Source organism: Rhipicephalus microplus, chromosome 4 (genome assembly GCF_043290135.1).
Source record: "Rhipicephalus microplus isolate Deutch F79 chromosome 4, USDA_Rmic, whole genome shotgun sequence".
In the NCBI taxonomy this organism is placed as follows: Eukaryota; Metazoa; Arthropoda; class Arachnida; order Ixodida; family Ixodidae; genus Rhipicephalus; species Rhipicephalus microplus.
Window position 1 is genome coordinate 114,629,679 of NC_134703.1, and position 24,798 is coordinate 114,654,476.

Consider the following 24,798-nt stretch of genomic DNA (forward strand, 5'->3'; position numbering starts at 1 on the left):
ACTCACTAGCAAGTGCACTTTGCAACAAGTGTCACTGAGCATTTCTGTGTGACAGCATGTGAATGACACTCCCTCAAAGTGTTGCCTCATGTGACAGGGGTATCAGAAGCTATCTTGAATAAATAGCAAAAACAGTCACAGAACAGCATGTTCGTCTCTCTTCGTATTATGCATTCCACTGCCCCTAAACATGCATGTTGACCAACTTCTTAAGAAGGGTTGCCCAGCAGTTCTTTCACCCTCGTTTCTTTTGTGCTCCTGTTCTTCTGTCCTTACACCAGTGTAGAAACAATGACACTCGCTACCTAGCCCAGCTTAAAAACTTGTCTTCTTCCGATACTTTTTAGGCCTCGCCAAATTTTAGTGTTCAGCAGAAAAAGAGAAACATGATGTATTAACAACCGGGGGATTGCGACAGACAGTGACGGGCAGTCTGGGGCCGGCGAGTGAACTATGCCTAAGGATCGTGTAAAGGGTGAAATTGGGAAAACTTTTTACGCCCCAGTCTTGATGCGATGTCTTAACATAAAAAAAAAAGTGAATAAGACTGTAAAAAAAAAGGAAGAAAGTGCTTGTGCAATATAGCAGTGACAAGTACGCCAGCTAAAGTGTGCTATAACGAGAGAGATAAGGCTACTATGATGTGCGAGGGCAAATGTGCCACAAGTCATACCCCTAATATCTACACAAGTGTCAACCTGCGAGCGCCACAGGCCAGCGTTCTCTGATGTGTGCGTGAAAAGCTTCGTACCAGCACCAAAGATCAAGAAGCTAGATGTCTACACAGTAGACAGAAGAGGGTTTGACCTACCCAAGTTGCATGGATGAAGATGCCGTCATATCACTAGGCACCAATTGGAGATGCATGTGCTCTAACTCCCCGGTCCGAGCATGCGATTGCTGCATTGGTGCCAATCCGGCAGACACAGAAATGAGATACACTGTTTCGTCACGACAACCTCGATGGCAGAGGAAGGGGGACAGACAGGAAGGATAACGTCGTAGCAAAACACGAAAAACCAACGGACCATGCCACAACACAGCGAGGAGTATACGAGACACAAAGGAAAAAAAGGGGTGCTCAGGGGAGGTGTTGGACACCAAGGATGCAGGGAGTCTTAGACAATGGTCTAATAGCAGACTATGTTAGCAAGAAGAAAATAAATACTGGAGAGTCCTGAACCCAGGTCAGTTTTCAGAGCAGCGAGGTTCCCAGTGGCTGTTGAGCAGACCTTACACTACAAGAGCCTCACGCGCAAGACCGTTTGAGCACTCGCCAAGTGCCGTGACAACCTAACGAGACAGCGCTGGCAGGTTGTATTCAGAGAGCCCGCTGTTCACCGCGATGCTGGGTGCTTCCTAGATTGCAAGAGCTCAAAGAACATGCCTCACCCCATGAAAGAAAAGACGTTCAGCTGAATGAGTGGCCCGTTTCAGCTGAATGAGTGGCCAGTTGCCCGTGTCCCTTTTGCACACTACAATTATTCTCCATGATAAAAGTCGATTGCTACAACATATACAAATTGCTTAAAAATGTATAGCACACTGTTACTGTAAAGTTTACATTTATCCGGTAGGCACCCCATAGCTACTGTGAAACAAAATCAAGAATGCACTACCATGAATGTTCCATTAATAAAATACAAAGTAAACGCAACTTACCTAATCTGGCAATATAATAGAAACTACCAAAATAACCAAGCAGCATCTGGTACATTTTGGATCGTACACAGCATTAATGATCAATACGACTCAAGCACTAGTAAAACGAAAAAATAAATAAAAGTGTTAACGGCACAAATGCAAATAGAGTGTGTTGAATATGTACAATAATGTTAGGTGGCTTCACCTATTTAGCATACCATTACTGAGCCAGTGAACTGCACAAAACAGTTAAGGAGGTTAGGTGCCACACCACAGTGCCGGCCATGCAACATCATTCTTGGTCCACTAGCTGGCATACACTATGTAGTACTACCTCAATATGCTGTACACATAGAATACATCGACAAAGGTTTATAGCGCAATAAAACAATAGCCAACCTATAAAACGAAAGGCAACTTTTATTCTGCCTTGAATAATCCTGCTACCAACGGTCATCACATGCCACGCATGCAGTTGATAGTTTCAATATGATTAAGAACAAGCAGGCATGTGCACACTAGCTCCGTTAAAAGATGCAGCATGACACATGCATGGCATGGACTGTGCATGCTCATTAGCAATAAACTATTTGTGTATAACTAACTCTTATCTTATGTGCTTTTCCTTTATTATCTAGTGCTACGAAACTAGCTATGAAGTAACCAGCTGCTTAAAATGCATAAAACTGCAGCCTTTGGCATAGGATTAAAAACTAAATACCCTTCAAGCATAGCCTTCGCAACAGGCTGATTTCACCTACTTTCACCCCACTAATATTGCAAGGCCCACTTATAGATTTTTTCAGTAGAAATAAATTCAAATAAGTAACCGATGCACTTTACTCTGAAATCTGATATAATTCTTTTATTGAGTGTTATCTCTGTCACTGCAGAAAAAACTGAAATCTCTTCGCAGGCTTACCCACACCAAAAAAATACAATATACAGTGTAAAAATGAACAGTATAAAAAGCAAAAACTGCTGTATGTCTATAGTCTCAGCATTTTATTCTACAAACTAAAATGTATTTGCCAATAAGACTATTCATCTTTGTAACAGCAGAAGCTTCATTGAGGCTGAAGAAGTTGGCCTAACAAATTGGATCTTCCTGCTGACCAATAGAAAATGTGGCTAGTAGTGGTTAGCATGGGTTCAACAAGCACCCATCTTATGCAGGCGATGCTTCCGGTCTCCACAGGCAAGCAATGTCACTTTAAAGTCAGTACAAATACTATATCAGCTCGTGAATATACGTAAAAATTGCCAACGGAACTACTCTTATGCTTTGCCTGACAAGAAACTAGGCCCACTTATAATTCCTCGGAAATTATGATTAGCATAACACGTCAAGCTAGTCAAGCAAGCGTTCGAATTGGTGAGATAAAAGCCAAAGCCTATCTTTAACTGTTAGCCTTGGAGAACTTCACAGTGCACTTCTTTCCATTGAGCAAAACTGTACCAGATGTACAATAACGTCAAAACAGCCTATATATTCCTAGTTACACATACTTTTCGTTTCCAGCAGCTTCTACAAACAAAACCCCATAAAACAAGCCAATACATGAAAGGCTTTCCAATTTTTCTATTGCTGCTCTTGCCTGCTATGACCACTTGCTTCTTTTAGCTAGGTTACACTCTACGGCGAGCATTTTCCTGAATACAAATTGATGCCATACAAGTTACAATGTACACATAAAAGCAGTTTTTACTAGCTGCTCACATCTTGCAACAGGTGAAGCGTTTTTGTCTATATATTGACATTAAATTCACTAAAGAGCATCATATTTTATGTAATGCCACAATGTGCAAATTGCGGGCCAGAGATTAAATGCCATCTGGCTTTCCTGCGTCTGCTACCAACAAATTTCGTTTTCTCAGGACATACGCACGTTAAAGGGGCCCTGCAACACTTTCTTCAAGTAATTTTATAACAGCTTCATTAAAGATCTTACTGCCTCACGAGCCAACTGCTACAAAAATTTTCATAATCCACCAAGTATGAGTAGAGTTGCAGGAATCTGTCCCTTTCCTCTCTTACCAGCAAGCACGCTGAAATTTACACATGGAGGGGGACGACATGTGAGCATGAAAATGCATCCCTTCATCAACGTGCGTGATGACCTTGAGCACTTTCTTTTCACTTTTTTCTTTGAAAGTGCAGCTTACTTTCAGTGCGATCACGTGCAGCCATCTTGCCATGGCCACGATAGCTATGCATCCCACGATGCTCAAATCAGCCAACAGCCGTGGACTTTAGGTATATGGCGCTGTAATTTGGGTATATATGGCATGATCTGTACAGAGATGAGGGAGCAATTTCTAGCCAACTGAGAATTCCAGGCCGTCTGCTGCATTACGTTTGCCTAACATGTTCTCCGTAGCCTTGAATACCAATCTGCCACATTTTCTGACCACACTGAAAAAATGTTGCAGGGCCCCTTTAAGGTCGTTCTTATACTCCTGCAAAGTAGTGCCGAGTACGCTTGATTTCCCTTTGCCCATTCTACCACAAACATCTATGAATACTGAATAAACCAATGCCGGAGTTAATTTATGGCACACACCTTCTAGTCTAACACTAGTAGTAACAGTAACTGTAGCAAGGTTTAGTAGCAAGCAGTTATTACCATTGTGATCTATAGCACACAGTCTCAAAATGGATAACGCAGCGTTCATAACAAAGAAGTAGCAATACAAATTTTTCTGTCAAACATAACAGAGACAAGAAGAGGTCCAAATGTGACATCTGACCGACATCAAGGTGCTCAGTGCACAACCATGAAAAAATTTGAGACAAAGAACTACAACAAAGATGCATACATAAGCGTATGTGAATACGCTCAATTTATAAAACACGCTATGTAAATGCAGTTCAGCACAGCTGGGGAGAACCCAAGCGAAGCAGCACATTTATTTGTTATGACAGAATGTGTCAAGCTTTTCCAAAGTAGTGCAGCTAGCTAGAGTGTGATTGTTGCATGTGCTAATGCGCAGATCAAGTTACGAACTAGCAACATTTCATTTCTGCATATCTAGCCCAGAACAAAAAGTGTGCGCAATGAAAATTTGAAATGAGTATCCTCGAATGATCCCTTAAAGATGACATGCAGTTTGGTTGAAACTAAACAGGTAACGCTGCTGGTACTTTCACCAGTATTGATAGTTAGGAGTTCATCTGCTTTGTAGTTTATTGACACCGTCAGTAACTTTAACAATAGTTAATAATAACATTAGCTACTTTCACTTAATAATAGGATTTAATGTGTCAAAACTCCACAACAAGCAGCAACAAGTACTGCAGTGGAGCGGTTTGAATTAATTTGGCACTTTAGGACTCTGTAGTCTTACATACTAATATTACATAAGATTCTCAACAGTATTGATCGTAAAGCACGATGACACAAAAAGAGATGTAAAAACTTAATACAGGTGGATTGGTTGAAGCCCCCTAATACTATTTAACTTTCAAGATAGCAGTGCTTACTCTCATTACCTCCATTTTGTGCGATTTTTCTTCAGTTTTTCTGCCACGACACTATCGACGAGCTCGAACCTCGTGGCACTTCTGTGGTAGACAAAAAAACTAAATGCAACCACTTCACTGTTAGCAAGCAATGCCAAGATGAAGCTAAGTACTGTTAACAATGTGCCATGCTTCAAAGCCCTGCACAATTGAGCAGTCGCTGTGCCTCGTCTCTCCTCAGCTGTGCGTCATGTGCAATGTGACGCAAGCCTCGACGTTAGCTCACCCGAGCCTGAGGGCCTGTCCGCCAGCCCTGAGGCCCTCGTCTCCCAGCAGCATGACGTGCTCTTCCTGGGCGCTCGGGTCGTGCATCTGTGCACGGTGATGAAATCCCGCCTGGTGTGACAAACGCACTCGCATTGTATGCACAAGCCTGCTCTTCTGTCCCCTTGGCCCATTAAGGGAACAGGGAGGTCTAGGTGGGGGAGAGGAGCATAGAGGGAAAGGGTACTACAAGGGTAGGAAAGTGCTGCAAATCAAAGGCTTGCCCATTCTTCATCATCTCAATCACCCTTACCTGACAAAATCAGATGAGCGATAGCCCGAGAAGAGAGCTGTACATTTGCAGTCAGCTTTCAAATTGTCCCTAAATTTTGGTACGCGAGCATTTTTGCTCCCAGTCACTGTTTCAACACAGCCACAGTGGCAGAATGCTTCATGTTCAGCTTTTTGTACGACTTGAATGCTTCATGTTGCAATAAAAATAGCACAACTAAGCGAATGACTAAGCAGACAGCTAAGCGAACGATAGCTATTTCATAAGTATGCTGGCTGCTGAGAAAAAAGAAAATTCTGAAGAGTAATCAATTCACCGTACGCTCTCCTATTATAAGAAATAAGCATCTTCAAATGACATCTAACTGGCATCTAACACCTGAACTTGAGCAGGCATCACATGCCAAACATCCAAGAAAGCAGAAACACACTTTTAAGGATCAGACAGCCAAGAACAACAAGCTGTCTTGCAATTTCCATACAGGCATGCTGTTTTAAAATATATTACAACCTTCTGTTGCCTCATATGCTGAGTATTTATGATGCACTTGCACCAACATTTACCAATATTGCAGGAATAGAGCAACTAACTTACCTGTGACTGGCTAGACACTGAACACTAATATTTTTATTACTCACAGTCCAACTAGCAAGGCAAAAGCAGACATTTGAAGGTTAAATAGTTGCATGTATTTCACTTTTTTTTAGATAGATAAATGCCCTCCTCATTGCTCTTTTTGGTTCTTAAGAATTGCTACCACTGAACTTGTGTCATGTATTTCAACATCTCACTGATGCAGCTTGACTATTTAGATTAATGAGATAGTACAGCTGTTCCCTATGCTCGCCTCATCATATCTGTCTATCTGAAAGATAATCCCATTTGTATGCAAAAACATAAGCATATTGATGAACTAACGGACTAGTTTACAATATATGAACTTAATTAGAAGCAGCAATCTGCAACAAAATTTAATGTCAAAAGGAAAAATTACGTCGATGCTGGTCTGGTTCCATAGCTATGCAATATTCAAATTTCATTGCAACAACCGCATATAAAGCTGAAATGACTTTTACATAACGTACTAAATGTTAAGCAGCCCAACAAAGCTATACTAAAACCTCATAAAGTCCCGTCTACTACAAAAATACTTGATTATATCCGAAGATTAGTAATAAACATCTATTCTTAACACTGTATTACAAAGCTATTTTTTGTTTACTTTGTTATATCGAGGTTTGAATGTCAATAAACATCACACAGGCATCAGCTTTAAGGCTGATAACACCATGAGATAACTATGCTATGAACACTTAGTTTATAAATATGCCGGTAAACACTAATGTAAACCACACTTCTCAACTTAAACTAAAGAAGAATGGGCAAACCTTAGTTAACGAAAAATAGGATTAAAAGAAAAAGAACTGTAAAAGCCATGCAAGTATTGACATATATGCATCACACCTTACGAAATGTGCTATGCAAATGTGGTGATTATCAAGTAGAAATACATGCAAGCATGCTGAAGTAAGTGCTCTGTGAAAAACAAAGATGAAAGAACAAAGAAAATGTTCTGGAAGGAGCTGATCTTAGATCGGTGCATCTTTCTTTGCCTTCTGCACCATGTGATAGCTGGTAAGGAATATATGTTACGTACTTATGTAGTAAATTGTGAAAAGTAATGCACAATGTTGTGACAGTTTGTCTAGCTACTGTTTTTTTCACAAAAAGCTATTACTTATTATAAAGTTAGCATACAGTACTTCACAAGCCAAGACTGATATCATCAAAGTTTGAAGAGTAGCTATAGCTATGGAATTTATCAAACCATTACGTGTGTATAACAGAGAACTCAACAGAAAAACTTAACAGATTACAAGGCCAGAGAAAACAACAAGTTTCCAAGCAGTGTGTGATTGCAACAGGTAACTCCTTTTTATCTCAACATATTTAAATACAATTATACAGTTTATTTTTGTTTTGTTCGTTTTCAGTTTGTAGATAGAATGCCCTTCCTGGCTTCACTCTTTCCTTGCCATTACATGACTTAGCTGCAGCCTGATGGGGCTGCATTGTGTAAAAATGATTAATAAAAAATAATATGTTGACAATGTATATTACTGGAAATCCAAACACCATATATTGATGTTTTTCGTTTTTTTTTTTTATCTCACGGTCCATGAGACTGAGCGATGTTAAGAGGGCACTGCATTCATAAATTACGCCAAAAGCGTGTGATAACAAAAGATATAGGGAGAAAGAGAAAGCGCAGTTAGCACACTGCTGTAAATACAGGATTAGTGTGGCAGTGAAATGTTAGGCTTAAGAGACAGCACAGAAAAGTTGTTTTGGTGCTGGCAAAATGTTAGGCAAACCAAGAAGGCAATGGTTTCTACAAGAAAAGGGGCAGGACGGGTGAGGGCCCTAGTTCGACCGTAATCTTCGGCCATGTTGGTGGCCTGTGACATCTGTGCGAAGATGCGTGATCACCTCCTCAAAGCAACAAATCTTGCAACATACTGCCCCAAATGCCATTCGAAAAGCACTGGATTTCGAGAAAGATGCGCCAAGGCAGCTTTTCCCACTTCCGCACAACAAATAGGCCACAGCTACGTAGGCCAACACAATTCTAATGCACTACCCCATGTTTCAGCAAATGCATCCTGTTGTTTACAAGATGGTGAAGTAGCTACCCAAATATTTTGAGAAAAATATACGAACAGAGAGACCCTGTAAACAACTGGCATTGTTGTGAATGGTCAGTAAAGTAATTTTCATGCTAGATAATATAAAAGTCTATTACAAAATTTTTATTGCCCATCGGGACATTGTGTCCTCCAATATGACAAAATCTCAGATTTCCCAAGCTGTCAACACTCTTGTCGCTAAAACACAATCTCTCTGCCGTGCAGAATTATTCAAAGCATTTGCTAAAACATCGGACAGGGCGTTCATGATTGGAACACCTCCAGTAAGCACAAGACGAGTGCATGCAATGTGTAGATGCTGTAGCTTATCAGACAGACGTCCACGAATACACCATTGCACTATACAGACAAGCTCGGCACTTTACCCAAGTTGTGCCACAGCGCAAGACTCCTCTACTCTGCTTGGAAAACAGCCATAAGGGATAACAGCGCATGCATGGTTTGTGCAGGTTCAAGAAAATAATCTACACTAGATGGCCTCTGAACACCATCAAGTCAAACTAACTGAACCACATGCTTTCGATCCATGAGTATGTGCAGGGTTCAGTGCATTTCAACAGCACAGTGTATACTCAAGGACCACACATCCAGCTTGATTTTCAGTTTTGTACTCGGCAGGCACTGAACAATGACAGGGATTGGCCACAGATGGCATCCCGTATCAATGTTGAGATCCCTAAACTGATTGGAGTACAATTGTGCTGTGTGGATTGAGGCCAAGCCAAAAGAGAAAAAATGGTTAATTATTTCAGGCTATTCATTACCTAGAAAAAGAATTGCAGCAGCCAAAACCAAGGCAGTAGGATCCTATATATGAGCATTTATGCATACATGTGTTAACATGCACACGTTTACACCCGGACTGCTTAAATGCATATTACTCTGGTTTCATTGCACTAAAATCTTCTCTGCGAGTATGAATCACCTCATGCTAATCAGGCTCAATGTGTTAAAGCTGTAAAGGTATTATGGTGTAAATCAAAAATATGGCATAAGTTGTCATTATTGCACCAATAATGTTGGTCCCCAACACATTTTTTATTGAATACACAGAGGCTCAGCTTTAGATAGAGCTAAAACTGCACATAATCAGACCCGAACGGCCAAGACCTACCTACAATCCAATTTACTGGTTTTCATACACCAGAACAGTGATCTGCAATGGCATGCAACACACCAATCCACAATTGCAATATTTGCTACTGGGGCAGTGCGCATGCAAAACACCCCCAACCTGTCCTGCTCCCAATTCATCTGCACGGCAATTCTTGGCCACCAAGTGTGAGGACTGCTCCCCGTGGTTTTCTTTTTTTTTTTCAGTTTCTTTTTCCCCAAGATTGTGACTGAGACTCCCACATCATAGCAGAGGACAGAGCCAGAGACAGAAAAGCAGGTTAGTTGCAGACACGGGCAAGACAAGAAATACAGAAGACGGGGGAACCGTAGTCACAAAGCACCAAGAGAGAGATCACTGAACAAGAAGGGGCAGAGAACATTTCAGTTTTACAATTTCTCAACAAAGACAGCCAGCAGCAACATTAAACTCAATTTCAGGTGCAGTAAAACCTATGTCACTGTACTTCCTCATTAACACACAGCACAAAGAGGCCGTAAGAGATAAAAGAATTTTACTATAAAATATGCCAAAGTGACAAAAAAAAAGGTAGACAAAAAAAAAGTTATGGTAAAAAAAAAGACACTTCCAAAAATGTCACATGGGCTGCAATGAGCCTTTTTGCAGACAAAAAATAAAAACACAGCATTCGAACCTGTAGTTAAAATCTTGACAAGAGTTCTACCACTGGCCAAGCGTTGCTGCATGCTCCACAAAGTTTACCATGACAAATATAGTAAAGGGAGATGGAAATAATGTAATTAGTCAAGTCCTGGCTGATCAGCAGTTCACCTCTTCCTTCAATTTGTTCATTTTGCATGTGGCTTTGCTTGTATTAAAGCCCAAAAACAAGAAATGCTGGAGGCCATACCGTATTGTATAAATAGAAAATACAGCAAAATCTCTAGTTTGAATTTCACGGGAGTGGAAAAAATGCCTAAATTAACCGAATTCGAAATTGTTGAAGGTATTAAGAAACAGTAAACAAATGTCTATTGCACTAATACACTTTCATTTTCCTGATGTATCCATAAATCCTGCATTTTACTTTTCATGAGAGCAGTGTAAAAGCCACAATTTACATCACTCACAACTTTGTTCATAATGCGACCGCATTTCAAGACTTCCCTGGATGAGTTAACCCAAAATTAATCCGAAACATGGTTACAGCACAGGTCACTTTTTTTATTATGGCAATGTAGACTGCAACACCTTGTTTCAGTTGTCGGTAAAAGCCGTTTTCACTCCTTTGGATTTTACGTTTGCAGCACTTCGCACTTGGCACGCTCCAAAAATAACCAGAATTAACAGGGTTGCTGCCAGTTATAACCAAATTATTAATATAGAAGGTTGTCGGGACTGGAGAACACATCTAAGTTATCAAATTTTCAATTTAACAGGCGTCGAATTAAGATGATTTTACTGTATTTCCCTCCCTAGTTGCGAGCTCTAGCAAATGAGCACTAAGACAGGGTTTTCCAAACGTCCTTGCATTGGCCAGTAGCAGTAATTTAGATAGAAAACTGCTTTAGTTGAATAAAGTCAAGCTGTTTTGTTTTCACCTGTATGTCTAAACAATCAGTTTCATAGAAGTAATTGTAAACTATATAACGGCGAAGGTAAGTTTTGAGATAACGCTGTCAACCATGTTATGTATAATGTACCCTGTGCAAACAAAGAAAATGATACGCTAAAATTTTGACTTGAGCATTAAAATCTTCCTGTCATGATAACTTCCTTTTTTTTTATAAATGCACCCTTTGTAGGCAGAGACATGAAGCTGAGAAAGTTTAAATAAGCGTCGATACTAATCCATGGCTGAACATCATATGGTAGGACCACTACAAACTGATTCAATTCAGTCCACCGATCTCAAGCATTTTTCACTGTTAGCATGCCGGATAAGCTAGGAGATTGTGGTAATTTTTAAAAACAATGTTTTACCAATGTCAAAAGTGCACTATCATGACTAACCCAGGACAAGACTGAATTAGGAAAAATTTCCAGCTACCTGTACCGAAACTATCTTAAAAAAAAAAACACACAATCAGGTCCAGAAGCTCGAATAACACTCAACAATAGAATAAGCAAGTTTTCTGCAATGGTTCAAAAGGCAAACAATGCAAGGTCAGAAATATCACAGTGGACTGTTCCCCTCTATTCAGACAAGTTATGAGAATGACTGCTAGCCACGTTTTACCCTACCATAATGCATGTCTTACGTAACTGTGTTGCGTTGGAAGAAAGAGAAGTGTTGGTTATGGCCTAACGTACAAAGAATACTCTCTCTCAACAAAAAAATAGCACTTTACAAAGAAGGTAAAAAAATGCAAATAGACCAACCTTGCACAGGTTTTACTAGCAACTCTGCACACATGCAAGAAATTCCAGTAGTTGTTCATAAAAGCAACCAAGATGTTAAAACTCAAGTGATAGTAAAGAATATTAGCTTGTGATTAACCAGTTTTCCACTAGAAGTAAAGAGGCAAGAACATAAACAGAGTGATTCTAAAATAAGCAGCACAGTTCAGAATCCACTAGTTTTATTTTTTCAATTTGATCCTTATATGTACTGTATTTGTGCAATTCTAATACACACTTTTCTTCATAATCATACTGGGAAGTTTTTTCAGTGCGCGAACATCGAAAAAAAAAAGGATAGAGAGTTGGCTTCCAATTAGCGTGCACATTGCAATCGAGCACAAAAACAAAATTGTCTTTTTTTTTTTTTTTTCTCCAATTTTCCTATAATAGGGGTCGTTATAATGGGGGCCGCTGTAGAAACATGCTAATGCAGTATTAAAAGATGTAGATAGCTCATTCTTACGTATTCCTTCTCTAATTTTTTTTCTGCTTCATCTATCTTAACTATATATCATTTTATTGTACTTTGAGGACTTCTTGTGTACAACTCTACATTGGCAATAGATGTAGAAAAACAAAAAATTTGGTGCCACTAGGGCTACTGACCTCCAAAACAGAAAATAAAAATGACATCCTTTTCAAGGTTGTTTTGGACTTAGATAAAGTAGGAGGGCCAAAAGACTACTGTCACAATTAAAATGTCACAGTACATGCGAGTATATGCTCTTTACATGGTGAGATTGGTCGAATGAAAAGGCCTGGCAAGAAAAACAGCTACATATACTGTTTAAAGTGCTGCTGAAGAAATCAGAGTAGTAGTCACCTGAACAAGGAATTTTTTTGGCAGCGAACCGTCAACTCAAGTGATGGCAACTTGTTACACTGTAAATTGTCGCTTTCCGCCATTTTACTGCTCTGCAACACCCCGTCACTTGCGTGCATTAAATCAACTAATAATAAGCTTCAATAAAGTCGAGAGGAACAGACCACTGCTAGACACAGAAAAAAAATCAAACTCTTTCACAGAAGTAACAATTGGTTTGGCACTCCTGTGCCACTCCGTAGTGTTCACTTACTGGAAATTATCTATGCATTTAGCACAGCTGCATTGGCAACCAAATTTATTTTAGTTTATTAATAAAAGCTTTTTTTGTTTGAATTTCATGATTCACTGATGTTCAAACTTTAACAGACAATGCCTGTCCAGCAAGCAACAAACGCAGCCGTTGTCAAGAAGATGCGTCACTGAGGTGTGCCATGTAACACGGCACAGGCCAAGCGGCTGCAATATTATTGATAAGTGCAGCTCGTTTCCCTTCTCACCTCTGAATCACACGAAGAAACTAGCCCATACCAATTAATATTAGAAGCTTCAAGCTCAATAAAGCCCTCTTAATAAGCAACTACACTTTTATTTTTGTTTGCTCTCACTTAATGATTGCTGAGTGTCTTCATATCTAAATTAATTGGCTGAAAACTCCCACTACATGTATTGATCTTGAGCTGCACAAAACTAACCATAAAAGATTTTGTTTACAAGTAATGCAATCCAACCACATTCCTGAACTTTTTCTGTACAAGCATATGCATGATTTGTTTGAAGTCATATTAAATTATTACCAGCTAAACACTACATGCAGTGATACACAAATCAAATAAGAACAAGTTAGAGTTAACTAAAAAGCATTACTTCATTCTCGCAACCATTAGCACACTTGATCTCGGCACGATTTCAGCGTGCACACTTCATTTAAAGCCTACACCATCCTTGGCAATTAGTGCACTCGAGTTATAACTCGCGAAAGTGATACAACTTGCGGTGAATATTAGCGTGACAAAAACTGGCGTGAGAATGGAAAAGACAGACTACAGCCCTGACTCGCAACTAAACTTTATTCCAAAAAGAAGCAAAATAAATGACATGTGGAAAACCCAGGAAAAGAAAACCATCGTGCATGCTCAATCTGACAAAACACCACAAAAGCCCTTGTGGCTGATGAGATGTACAAGCTATCTGTGAGGTATGATACCTCTGCATCTGATAGTACTAGGGAAGGCTGACTGATGCAGTTATCACCTTCCAGTGACATGTAACATGCCGCCATGATTACCCGTGAGCACTGGGTCTCTGTGACATTGCAAGAGTTCCGTTTTATCAAAACAAGATTTATAAGCACTACTTTTACAATGAACAACCAAATAAGAACCTGTGTCATTTTTTACATTACATGCATGGTCCTGGATTCTTCCGTTTACACACCGACTAGTTTGACCAATGAAAAACTTGTTGCAAGAGCATGAAATCTTGTATACTACATTAGTTCAACAATCTGCGAACTTATCCTTGCGTTTTACCACGCAGTTTTGCCGTTTGTCATATTTTTCTCCGTTAAATTTCCCAGTTACAGCTGGACATACCTGCTGCAATTTGTGGCCAACGCTGAATACAACATCAACTCGGTACCTAGCACCCACACCTTTAATCCCGTGCAGCAGCCTACGTACCTGAGGAATCGCAGCTAAATTCTTTTGAGGTGTAGTGTAATTATCTTCCGTTTACTTCTGCCCAGCTTCTAGTTTCTTTGCCACTTTTTCGCAGGCCCTCAGTTTTCTTAAGATTTTCCAGGTGTTATTTATTCTGCCTCTTTTCGAAATAAAATTTATTTGCAAGTCAGTGCTGTAGTTTGTCCTTTCTATTCTCGTCCCAGTTTTGCCACACTAATATTCGTTGGAGATGGAAGCACACCAACTCTCCCAATTGTCCGTTCTGATACAAGTTTGCGATTTGTTCTTCACGTTTTATTTGTCCATGACTGTGCTTTATGCTGACATGCAGTAAAAGGGTGCAAAGCTTCCGAAAATATGGAACTGCACTCCGTTTCATACTTAGCAGAAAATGCTGCAAAGGCTAAACCAATGATGCAGCCATAGAAATCTCCCTCGGCACGTTTTGCAGGGTGGTTTATCTGGAAGACTTGTCATAAAATTGCCCCTATGTGCACCACAGTTACAACTTGTAAGCCAGAGGTAAATCTCAACTGTTACTTGCACACATTTTCACTTCCTAAATGCAGTGTCTTGTCCGTGGTCACCAGTGGTGCACTGTGGCTGAAGGCTGCAGTAATATGTCACTTGAGTGGTGGTAAATAGACAGATTTGTGACACCATCTATACAATTATGTCACATGTTGTGACTAAGGTATGCGACAATAGTTACATGAAGTTATGCTAAACATACCTATATTTTTCATTTATACTTGACACACTTTTAAATTTTTATTGCCTTTGTAGCGTTGCCTGCTAGGTATGGCACGTAGTATAAAACAAAGCCTTGATATTTCGTGAGCAACTCTCAAAAATCAAACTGCAAGGATACTAGGCCGGGAGATCACATCAGGGAGGCAACGTACCTCATCAAAGAAGGTCTGGGTTTTACGCAGAATGTGCTTCAGCTCAGTGAGCTCAAGATAGGTCTTCTTCAGAGCCTCGGCGTTGGTGTTCACCTCTTTCAGTTCATTCTCAAGCTTCTCAAATGTGGCCTGCACAGTCACAGTTATAAAAAAGACAAATCCAAGGTGTAAACTATTTGCACGTGATACTGCTTACAAGCCCAGGCAATGAGTGAAAAGTGATTTTAGCTTTAGCACCTGCAGAATGCATTGACTTACTTGGAAGTAGGAAAATCACTGAAATAAACATCATTGTGAAAATTCTCAGTGATTACTTTATCGCAAACATTATGGGGAACAATAATGATTAATAAGGTATACAAATTCACGTATGAAAGAGGCTGCATAATGCAGCAATTTGCCAAAGGTTTACAAATGTAAATATCTACTTGACTTCTACTCCCAAATTCAAACAGCAGCTATTTCAGTGTTACATCTTTTTAATTCTTTGTAAAATGAAATTGTGCTAGAGACGAGACAAGAATAGACGGAAACAGTACAAAGGTTCGCCCTGCATTCGTCCAGTCTCCTGCTTCTATTCTTGTGTCTCGTCTCTTGCACAGTTTCAGTTTACAAAATATGTCTTACACGCTAGTACCCCAACACATGCTTCTTGAGTTCATCTACCTGCTGTTACTGTTGCAAGGTTTGTCGCCCTTGCTTCAACCCTATGGTACTTTAGAAAGCTGAATAACGATGCAGTATTTGATCACTAACCTCCAAGTCGATCATCTCTCGGGGCTGTGGCGCCTCTGGATTGTCGCCAATGTCCAACATGGGGATGCCATCCTTCTTGATTTCCTTCTCCAGGAATCCTGAATGTGATAACGACATGAACGATTGAAGGTGAAGCTGGCCGCACAACACAATGTCGTCACCAAAAAGCTCGTTTTCACTGCGCCTGACTTTTTCCAACAAGACAATGTACAGCTCTCACGTAAACCCGCCGGCCGTCGTTTGAAGGGCGGCGCGTGAACGCAAGTGCAATCGAGTCACATGACGAGCACAACTAACCGGTACTACCTCAAACAAACGTGTATGTAGAAATTAGGACGTAATAGAGGCTACATTCACCGATAATCTAGTCCAGTATAAGTGTAGGTTATTACTTACGTAGCTTACGCTCCATTTCATCGCAGCGGCGGACCTCGTTGACGAACTTTCGTTGGAAAGCGTTGACGTCAGGATTAAGCTAGAAGCAAATCGGGCAACAAAGAAAACGGCATAATAAGTACTGCAGTACGATGAATCATTTCGCTATGTCCCTGCGGGGTTGCATGGGTAATTAGGTGAGATAAGGTAAAGCGAGAACGGACTTACATCTCGGAACTGGACCAAGCCCAACTCGCCCAGCTCGGACACACAGCCGTACGCCGCTTCGGACTGAAGGAACAGCTGGCAAAGAGTCATCTCTTCGCTGCGAAAGAGGCCCCCCATCTTCCCAGCTAATGGAAGAACCTAAGTTCTGAAACGAATGTATAAATCGGCGCCCAACCTAAACTTGTGCCACTCGCCTACACCTAACGCCTCAAAAACCAATGGGCGACGAGTTGTTCCGCACTGCAGCCTGAACGCCCATCATGCCCACACGTCACGTGAATACGCGATAACGATTAATACTAGCCTCCGAGACTACAGTGATGGTTGTGCAATTTTGGAGGTCATCATTTTTGGCCGTAAGCAGGTAAAACAATACTGATACATATTTTAAACATTTTTAACTGTTGCTTTAAATAAAAAACGGTAATATCTAAACCCCCAAACTAGTATTGTGGCGCCTGACAATACATCAAGTGAGTGAGAATTTATTAGAAGGCAGAGAGGTCGGCCTGAGCTAGTTCGCTCTAGCCTGCTACTCTACACAGGGGATAAGGGAAAGGGGAAGGAAAGAGGGATGAAGGGTCGACAATACATCAACATCAAACATATTTTTATTAGCGTTAAGATCCAAATGCCACTTTTGGTTTCGATTGCTGGAGTGGCTTGTCAAGTGACGTGCTTGGTGATATTACAGAAAGAAGGCAACGCGCGTTGTGCTACTGGAAGGTGTTCTGTGGGCACTCCTCTGAGCCACGTAGGAAGGAAACCTTTCCTTCCTCCGTGCCTCTGAGCACATCTTCCACCTGCCCGTAGTTCATGTAACAACGATGAGTGAATTGTCGTCTTGCAATACCGACAGTGATTTCTGCGGTTTAGCTGGCATGCAGGACGCAGAGCTCGTAAACTCAGTGGAACTGTGTTGACTTTTAGGGATAACACCCGTTACAGTGGAGCTGTCTTGCAGATGCACAGACAATAGAAACTTCAAAGTGACGGGAAAATATTTTATGCCTTGTCTCACTTCGCTGCATGCCAGGAGAGCGTTATCGTTGCCTACCACGGAAACAAATAAAAAAATGCCCTTTTTGTGGTATCTCAATTCCAACTGCAGAGGTCTGCATGGTGGTACTCATAAATTTTCCTACTATTATAAAAGACTCCTATCTTTAAAGTATGTTTTGTCTGTATTGTGCATTAAAATGCACATTTTATTTGAAGGTACTCAAGTGCATGCGCATTTTCAAGGTGCATAATTTTCCATGTACCGCAATGGTCTATTACCATGTCCTCTGGGTGCAAGTGCACACGCATGTGACAAAAGCCACATGATTGAATAATTCTGGCGAGAAATGCATAGCCATTCTGAAGGTGCATCGTTCGCCAAAGTACCATGATGGTACGATATTGCGGCTTCTAGATGTAATGGTAGACAAGCAACAAGAGCCAGGATTGAGTAATTCTCGCAGAAAAATAGGCGCACATACATGCGCGTTCTGGAGGTGCATCATTTGCCATGGTACTTTACTGGTACAGTACCGGGCCCTCTGGATGTGATTTTGCATGTTTGTGACAGGATTGAATAACTCTTGCGAAAAAAAATAGCTGTTTATGCACATTTCGAAGGTGCATCATTTGCCATGGTACTAAGTCCCTTGGATACAAGAGCACAAATATGTGACAAGAGCCAGGATTCTGTTGCCAGGAACACAGCCAAGGTTTCATTTATTTCGAGAAGAGATATATGGAGCAAAAAAGAAAGGGTCTGTAGAGTTTAAACTGCCACAGTTAGTACTAAAGAAGGCAGAAACTAGAAACGCGATATCAAAATAGCAAACACAGAAAAAGTAGACTGTGGGATGATGCAATGAATCTTCCCACTTAATTCAAGAGAATTCCACTGCTGCACATTATCATCACAAGCTGCAAGTACCAATCATAACGAAGAGTGCACAATAATTGCAGGTAAAGCTACCCAGACAACATTCTCAGGCCATACACTGGGTGTCAGAAACTATGTGCTATTATGCAGAACAAAGGGTTTGCCAGCCACAGAGTATTTACTGAGAATTCTCTTGGCAAAATTGACTGCATTACATAAAGTTCTTTACTAGTTTGTTTCTTCCTCGGTGCGAGTGGCCGTACTGGCTGCCACGGTTCTCCAATAGAGCAAGCCAATCTTCCCAGCTAGCCTTGCAAACCACAAATTGCTTGTTTTCGTATCATCACACACATACTTAAACAGGTATTATTGTATAGCCTATCGTATAACTCAAGCCCCTCCAACCAAGAAAAGGCCAAATGTCCACCTCAATCTTTCAATATATCTTCTATGCATTTTTGTGCTTCATACATACACCACAAAATATCCTACCACCACTGCAGTATCTCAATCAAACCGAACCCTATTCAATCAATTACAACCAGTGCAGTAAAAAAGGTGTTAAAAAGCAATGAAGCGTCCCTTTATCGGCAAAAAAAGCATCTCTGACAATTCAATCATATAGTGCCACTAGTACAAGTTCTGAAACTATTATTTCTACAGATGCTAGCATGCTTGTATGTGCCGCTGTTCAGAAGAGGACAAAGATGCGCGTGCAGAGAAAAACAATAGTCGTACTGCCGTACATCACTGCGACTAAACGATTTTCTTGCTAAATTGCTGTCTCAAAATTTGTCTTATTTTTTTTCTGCTAACTTGATATCGGTATTTCAAATCAAAATTAAGTTACAAAAAAATTGTAGGAATGACACAATGCTGAAAGTTTAGGGCAAATTCACCTTAAAATCGGCCAATCCCCTTCTTTGGGTACGAGCCATTTCTACAGGGAAACAACAACAACAACAACTACTGCCGTTGTTCGAATCAGTTTGACGTCCTTGTGTGCCCTTATCAGCAGGTTACAGTCACGTTGTAACGTGACACTGGTGGAAGTGCTGGGTAATAGTCTATGCACTGTTACCACGAGGAAGATCTCGGTCCCAACATTGACACCTTAGTAGAAACAGCCAACCTTCGACGCAGTCGGCGGCAACTAGGCCTACCACCCCAGTTCAGCCCTCTTCCGGAACGCTCCAGAACCATGGCATATGCGACAACTGCAAGCCAGACTGAACCGTCCGCGACTCCGCCAGCACCATGGCTACCAGCCTCCCGAACGCCAAAGCCCTTCCATGGGGAGCCCTACGAAGACGTTGAAGACTGGCTGGACCAATACGATCGAGTCGCCGTCGCCAACGAGTGGGACGAGCACCGGAAACTGCGGTATGTCTATTTCTACCTGGAGGATTCGGCGCGTATTTGGTTCGAGAATCACGAGGCCGCCCTGACAACCTGGCCGGTGTTTTGCACTCAGCTGCGGAACACGTATGGTAGCGCTGACCGGAAAGAACAAGCCGAACGTCTCCTCAATTCTCGCAATCAACGACCCAATGAAAGCGTGGCCATGTTTGTTGAGGAGATGTCTCGTCTGTTCCGTCGAGCGGATTCTGCAATGACTGAAGACAAAAAGGTGCGCATTCTGATGCGGGGTGTCAAGGAGCAGCTGTTTGCAGGACTTGTACGAAACCCACCAGCTACCGTGGCAGAATTCCTCCGTGAAGCGACGACAATGGAGCGAATGCTGAGACAGCGATCTTCGCAGTATGAGCGGTCCGACAACCTTGCATGTCTGTCAGCAGCCTTGGTAACACCCGATGTCACGAGCGTGAGAGACCTTGCTGAGCTAGTCCGTAGCATTGTACGCGACGAGCTGCAAAAGCTTCACGCAGTGCCTTCACAGCCTCAAGTGGCTGCTCTGACAGACGTCGTCCGTGAAGAGGTGCGACAGCTGGTACGACCATTAGCGCCACCTCCAACCGAAGCTCCTCTGCTAACGTATGCGGAAGCTGTACGTACTCCTGCACCGGCAGCCAGCTATTTCCCCCGACCGACTAGCCTGCAGACGCCACAGCACTTCTCGGGCGGGTCACGCTATGAAAACCAACGACTGCAGATGCCGCAGTACTTCTCGGGCCCACCACACTATGAGAATCCGCGACCCAATTTGCGTAAATCTAGCGTGTGGCGCGCTTCCGACTATCGGCCACTATGCTACCACTGTGGTGAGCCAGGTCACCTGTACCGGGAGTGCTCGTACAGACAGATGGGCCTACCTGGATTTCGGCCAGACGCTCGTCGGCCCAGGGACGGCGAACGACCCCGCGCCATCGCAGAATACTTGGCAAGTCTACCGTCTCCGAATCTTCAGCGACGCCAATCACGCTCTCCGTCTCCTCGACGCTCTACGTCCGCGAATCAATACTCCACTTTCGCCGATGTTGTTGCGGGACGATCCGCTAGGTCCCCAAGTCCACGCCGGGGAAACTAGAATCAGCGGCCTCCGGGGGTGGGACCGCTGTTAAGCTATCGTCAAAACAGCCTCCTCCGACCCTTCCACCGACCTTCGACGATTCCTTTCAGCCGACACCTCACATCGCTGACGAACCCGTTTCTGCTGACATTGCCATTCGTGTCGACAACCATCCAGTGACTGCTCTAGTCGACACCGGCGCCGACTACTCAGTTATCAGCGCTGAACTTGTGGCTGAACTCAGGAAAGTCACGACTCCTTGGGGGCATGGACCAAACCTTCGGACAGCCGGTGGTCATCTCTTGACACCAATCGGGAGATGCACCGCAAGGCTGCAAATCTGTGAGTCGACGTTAGTTGCTTCTTTCGTTGTGCTTCCCGAATGCTCCCGGAAAGTAATCCTTGGCATGGATTTCCTTCGTGAGCACGGCGCTGTTATAAATCTTCGAGACTGCCTCGTAACGTTTGCTGACGACTATGGTCCGAAGCCTAGAGATACCAATCCGCAGAAGACTGCGCTTCGCATTGTCGACGACACCGTCACACTTCCGCCACGCACCAGTATGTTCGTTACAGTACAGGGCGACATAGACCATGACAGTAGTGGTATCGCTGAAGCCAACCTTTCGGTGCTCTTGTCTCAGCAAATCTGTGTTGCCCGCGGCATAGTTCAATTTAAACGTGGGATGACTGAGTTGTTGGTCACCAATTTTAGTGGATCATACCAACATTTGGCCAAGCGAACAACTATCGCTCATTTCGAATCCATTGACGATGAAGCGTGTACGACGATAGCCCCAATTTCTGCAGCCGTTGAAAGTGACACCGCGGTAACCGATGCAGTCGATGTCAATCCGAAGCTGTCATGTGCACAGAAAGAGCAAATCCGCTGTATCCTCCGCATGTTTAGCGACTGTTTCGCGTCTACATCCAAGATAAAACAAACGCCAACCGTAAAGCACCGCATTGTCACTGACCATTCTGAGCGACCCATACGTCAACACGCCTACCGAGTATCACAAAAGGAACAAGAGGCTATACGTTCTCAAGTGAAGCAGATGCTCGAAGATGGCGTAATCCAACCCTCGAACAGTCCATGGTCGTGCCCCGTCGTACTGGTAAAAAAGAAGGACGGCACTCTCCGATTTTGCGTCGATTACCGCAAACTCAACAAAGTCACAAAGAAAGACGTTTATCCGCTTCCGCGCATCGACGACTCACTAGACCGCCTCCGACACGCCCGATACTTCTCCTCTATGGATTTACGCAGTGGCTACTGGCAGATCAAAGTTGATGAACGCGACCGAGAGAAAACAGCATTCATAACGCCTGATGGTCTGTACGAATTCAAGGTGCTGCCCTTCGGTCTGTGTTCTGCCCCTGCGACATTCCAGAGGATGATGGATACAGTGCTCTCCGGTCTCAAGTGGGAAGCATGCCTTGTTTACTTAGACGACGTCGTTGTCTTCTCCCAAACGTTTGAGCAGCATTTGCAGCGACTTAGATCTGTGTTTGCTGCAATTCGCACGGCAGGCCTATCACTGAAACCCGAAAAATGTCATTTTGGTTACAACGAATTAAAGTTCCTCGGTCACCTTGTTAGCCCTGATGGTATTCGGCCGGACCCAGACAAAACATTGGCTGTCGCAGATTTTCCACCGCCTACCAACAAACGTGATGTGCGTCGATTTTTAGGCCTCTGCGCATACTACAGACGCTTTGTGCAAAATTTCGCAAACATTGCCGAACCCCTCACTCGTCTGACAAAAGACGACGTTCCCTTCGTGTGGGGCCTTGAGCAAACACGCGCTTTCTCCGAGCTCCAGCAGCGTCTCCAATCTGAGCCCTTACTCGGACACTACGACGAATATGCCGACACTGAACTACACACAGACGCCAGTAACATCGGCCTTGGTGCAGTCCTTGTCCAGTGGCAAGGCGGTGTCGAACGCCCTATTGCTTATGCGAGTCGGATTTTATCATCTGCGGAGGCAAATTACACAACAACTGAAAAGGAGTGCCTAGCTGTTGTCTGGGCAATAGCTAAATTCAGACCGTACCTGTATGGTTGCCCGTTCAGAGTTGTTACCGATCATCATGCGCTCTGCTGGTTGGCGAACCTTAAAGACCCTTCCGGACGTCTGGCCAGGTGGAGCTTACGCCTTCAGGAGTTCGATTTGACAGTCGTGTACAAGTCTGGCCGGAAGCATACTGACGCGGATTGCCTTTCCCGAGCTCCTCTTAAGACAGTGTCAGGTGATCACGATCTCGACGGCCATTTTCTCTGCGCCGTTAGTGTATCCGACTTGGCCGAACAGCAGAAGAACGATTCCGAGCTTCGACAATTCATCGAATATCTCGAAGGCCGTACGCCGCATCAACCATCAGCATTCGCCCGCTCGTCATCATCGTTCTGCGTCCGCAGAAATATCCTCTATAAAAGAAACTTCGACCCTTACGCGACTGAGTACCTGCTCGTTGTCCCGCCAGCGTTACGAGCCGATGTCTTGTCCGCCTGTCACGATGAGCCTTCCTCAGGCCACTTGGGATACACACGTACCTTGGCCCGGATTCGCCAACACTACTACTGGCCTAAGCTCAGTCGAGACGTGAAGCATTACGTGAGGACGTGTCACGAGTGCCAGCGCCGTAAAGCACCACATCAGCGCCCAGCCGGCTTTTTGAAGCCCATCGCTCCTCCGACACAACCGTTCCAACAAATAGGCATGGATCTACTCGGACCTTTTCCCAAGTCTCGTGACGGCAACCGCTGGATTGTAGTCGCTACTGATTACATGACGCGCTACTGCGAAACGAAGGCATTACAACGTGGCACCGCCATTGAGACTGCCCACTTTTTTATGAAAAACATCGTCCTCCGACATGGAGCACCAGCAGTTGTCATAACTGATCGTGGCACAGCTTTTACCGCCCGGATGATACAAGACGTCATGCAGCTTAGCGGCACAGTACATCGAAAAACTACTGCATACCACCCACAAAGCAACGGCCTTACAGAGCGACTAAACAAGACGATCGCCGACATGCTATCCATGTACGTTGACCAAGACCACAAAAACTGGGATGACATCCTCCCTTATGTCACGTTCGCTTACAACACCGCTGTGCAAGAAACAACTGGATTCACACCATTCCGGTTGCTTCATGGCAGGGAGGTCACTACAATGCTGGATGCCATGCTTCTACCAGACAGACACCAGATTAGTGTCAAGACGAACGAATTTATCAGACTGGCAGACGCGGCTCGTAAGCTTGCAGTCGAACGAATCCATAAGCAACAATTCATCGACTCGCTGCGGTACAACGCTCGTCGTCGCGATGTCTCTTACCAACCCGGAGAACGAGTATGGCTGTGGACTCCCAATCGACAACGGGGCCGGTCGGAAAAGTTGTTACGCCGCTATTTTGGTCCCTATAGAGTTCTCCGTCGTCTCAGCGAAGTGAACTACGAGGTCCTTGACGAGGACATGGCTCGTCAATCCCGCCGTTTACAACAGCCACACGTCGTCCATGTTTCGAGGATGAAACCATTTTACCAACGCTGACTATTCGTCACACTCCCTTGAGTAGACTTACAGTGATTGTGAACACCCCCTTGTGTACTGCTTATCGTGTGTGTTTTCATCTGGCAATAATGTTATGACATCGGGACGATGTCCTTTGGGAAGGGGGGTAATGCCACTAGTACAAGTTCTGAAACTATTATTTCCACAGATGCTAGCATGCTTGTATGTGCCGCTGTTCAGAAGAGGACAAAGATGCGCGTGCAGAGAAAAACAATAGTCGTACTGCCGTTGTTCGAATCAGTTT

The 24,798-nt window shown here is 43.2% G+C and overlaps 1 protein-coding gene across 3 annotated transcripts in view; it reads right to left on the bottom strand.

Moving 5' to 3' along the window:
- LOC119172298 (V-type proton ATPase 116 kDa subunit a 1-like) overlaps positions 1 to 16,882 on the bottom strand; it is a 42,815-nt gene extending 25,933 nt beyond the window's left edge. The window contains exons 1-5 of one of the 3 annotated variants that reach the window (XM_075893545.1): positions 16,619 to 16,882; positions 16,412 to 16,490; positions 16,016 to 16,113; positions 15,260 to 15,388; positions 812 to 900 (exon numbers count right to left, since the gene is read on the bottom strand). In XM_075893545.1, coding sequence (XP_075749660.1) covers positions 812 to 900; positions 15,260 to 15,388; positions 16,016 to 16,113; positions 16,412 to 16,490; positions 16,619 to 16,735 — 512 coding nt within the window. In that variant the 5' untranslated portion in view covers positions 16,736 to 16,882. Of the gene's footprint in view, positions 1 to 811; positions 901 to 5,393; positions 5,504 to 15,259; positions 15,389 to 16,015; positions 16,114 to 16,411; positions 16,491 to 16,618 lie in introns of all 3 variants that reach the window. The other 2 variants (XM_075893547.1, XM_037423351.2) reach the window with 2 other exon arrangements.
- Positions 16,883 to 24,798: the final 7,916 nt, after the last annotated feature.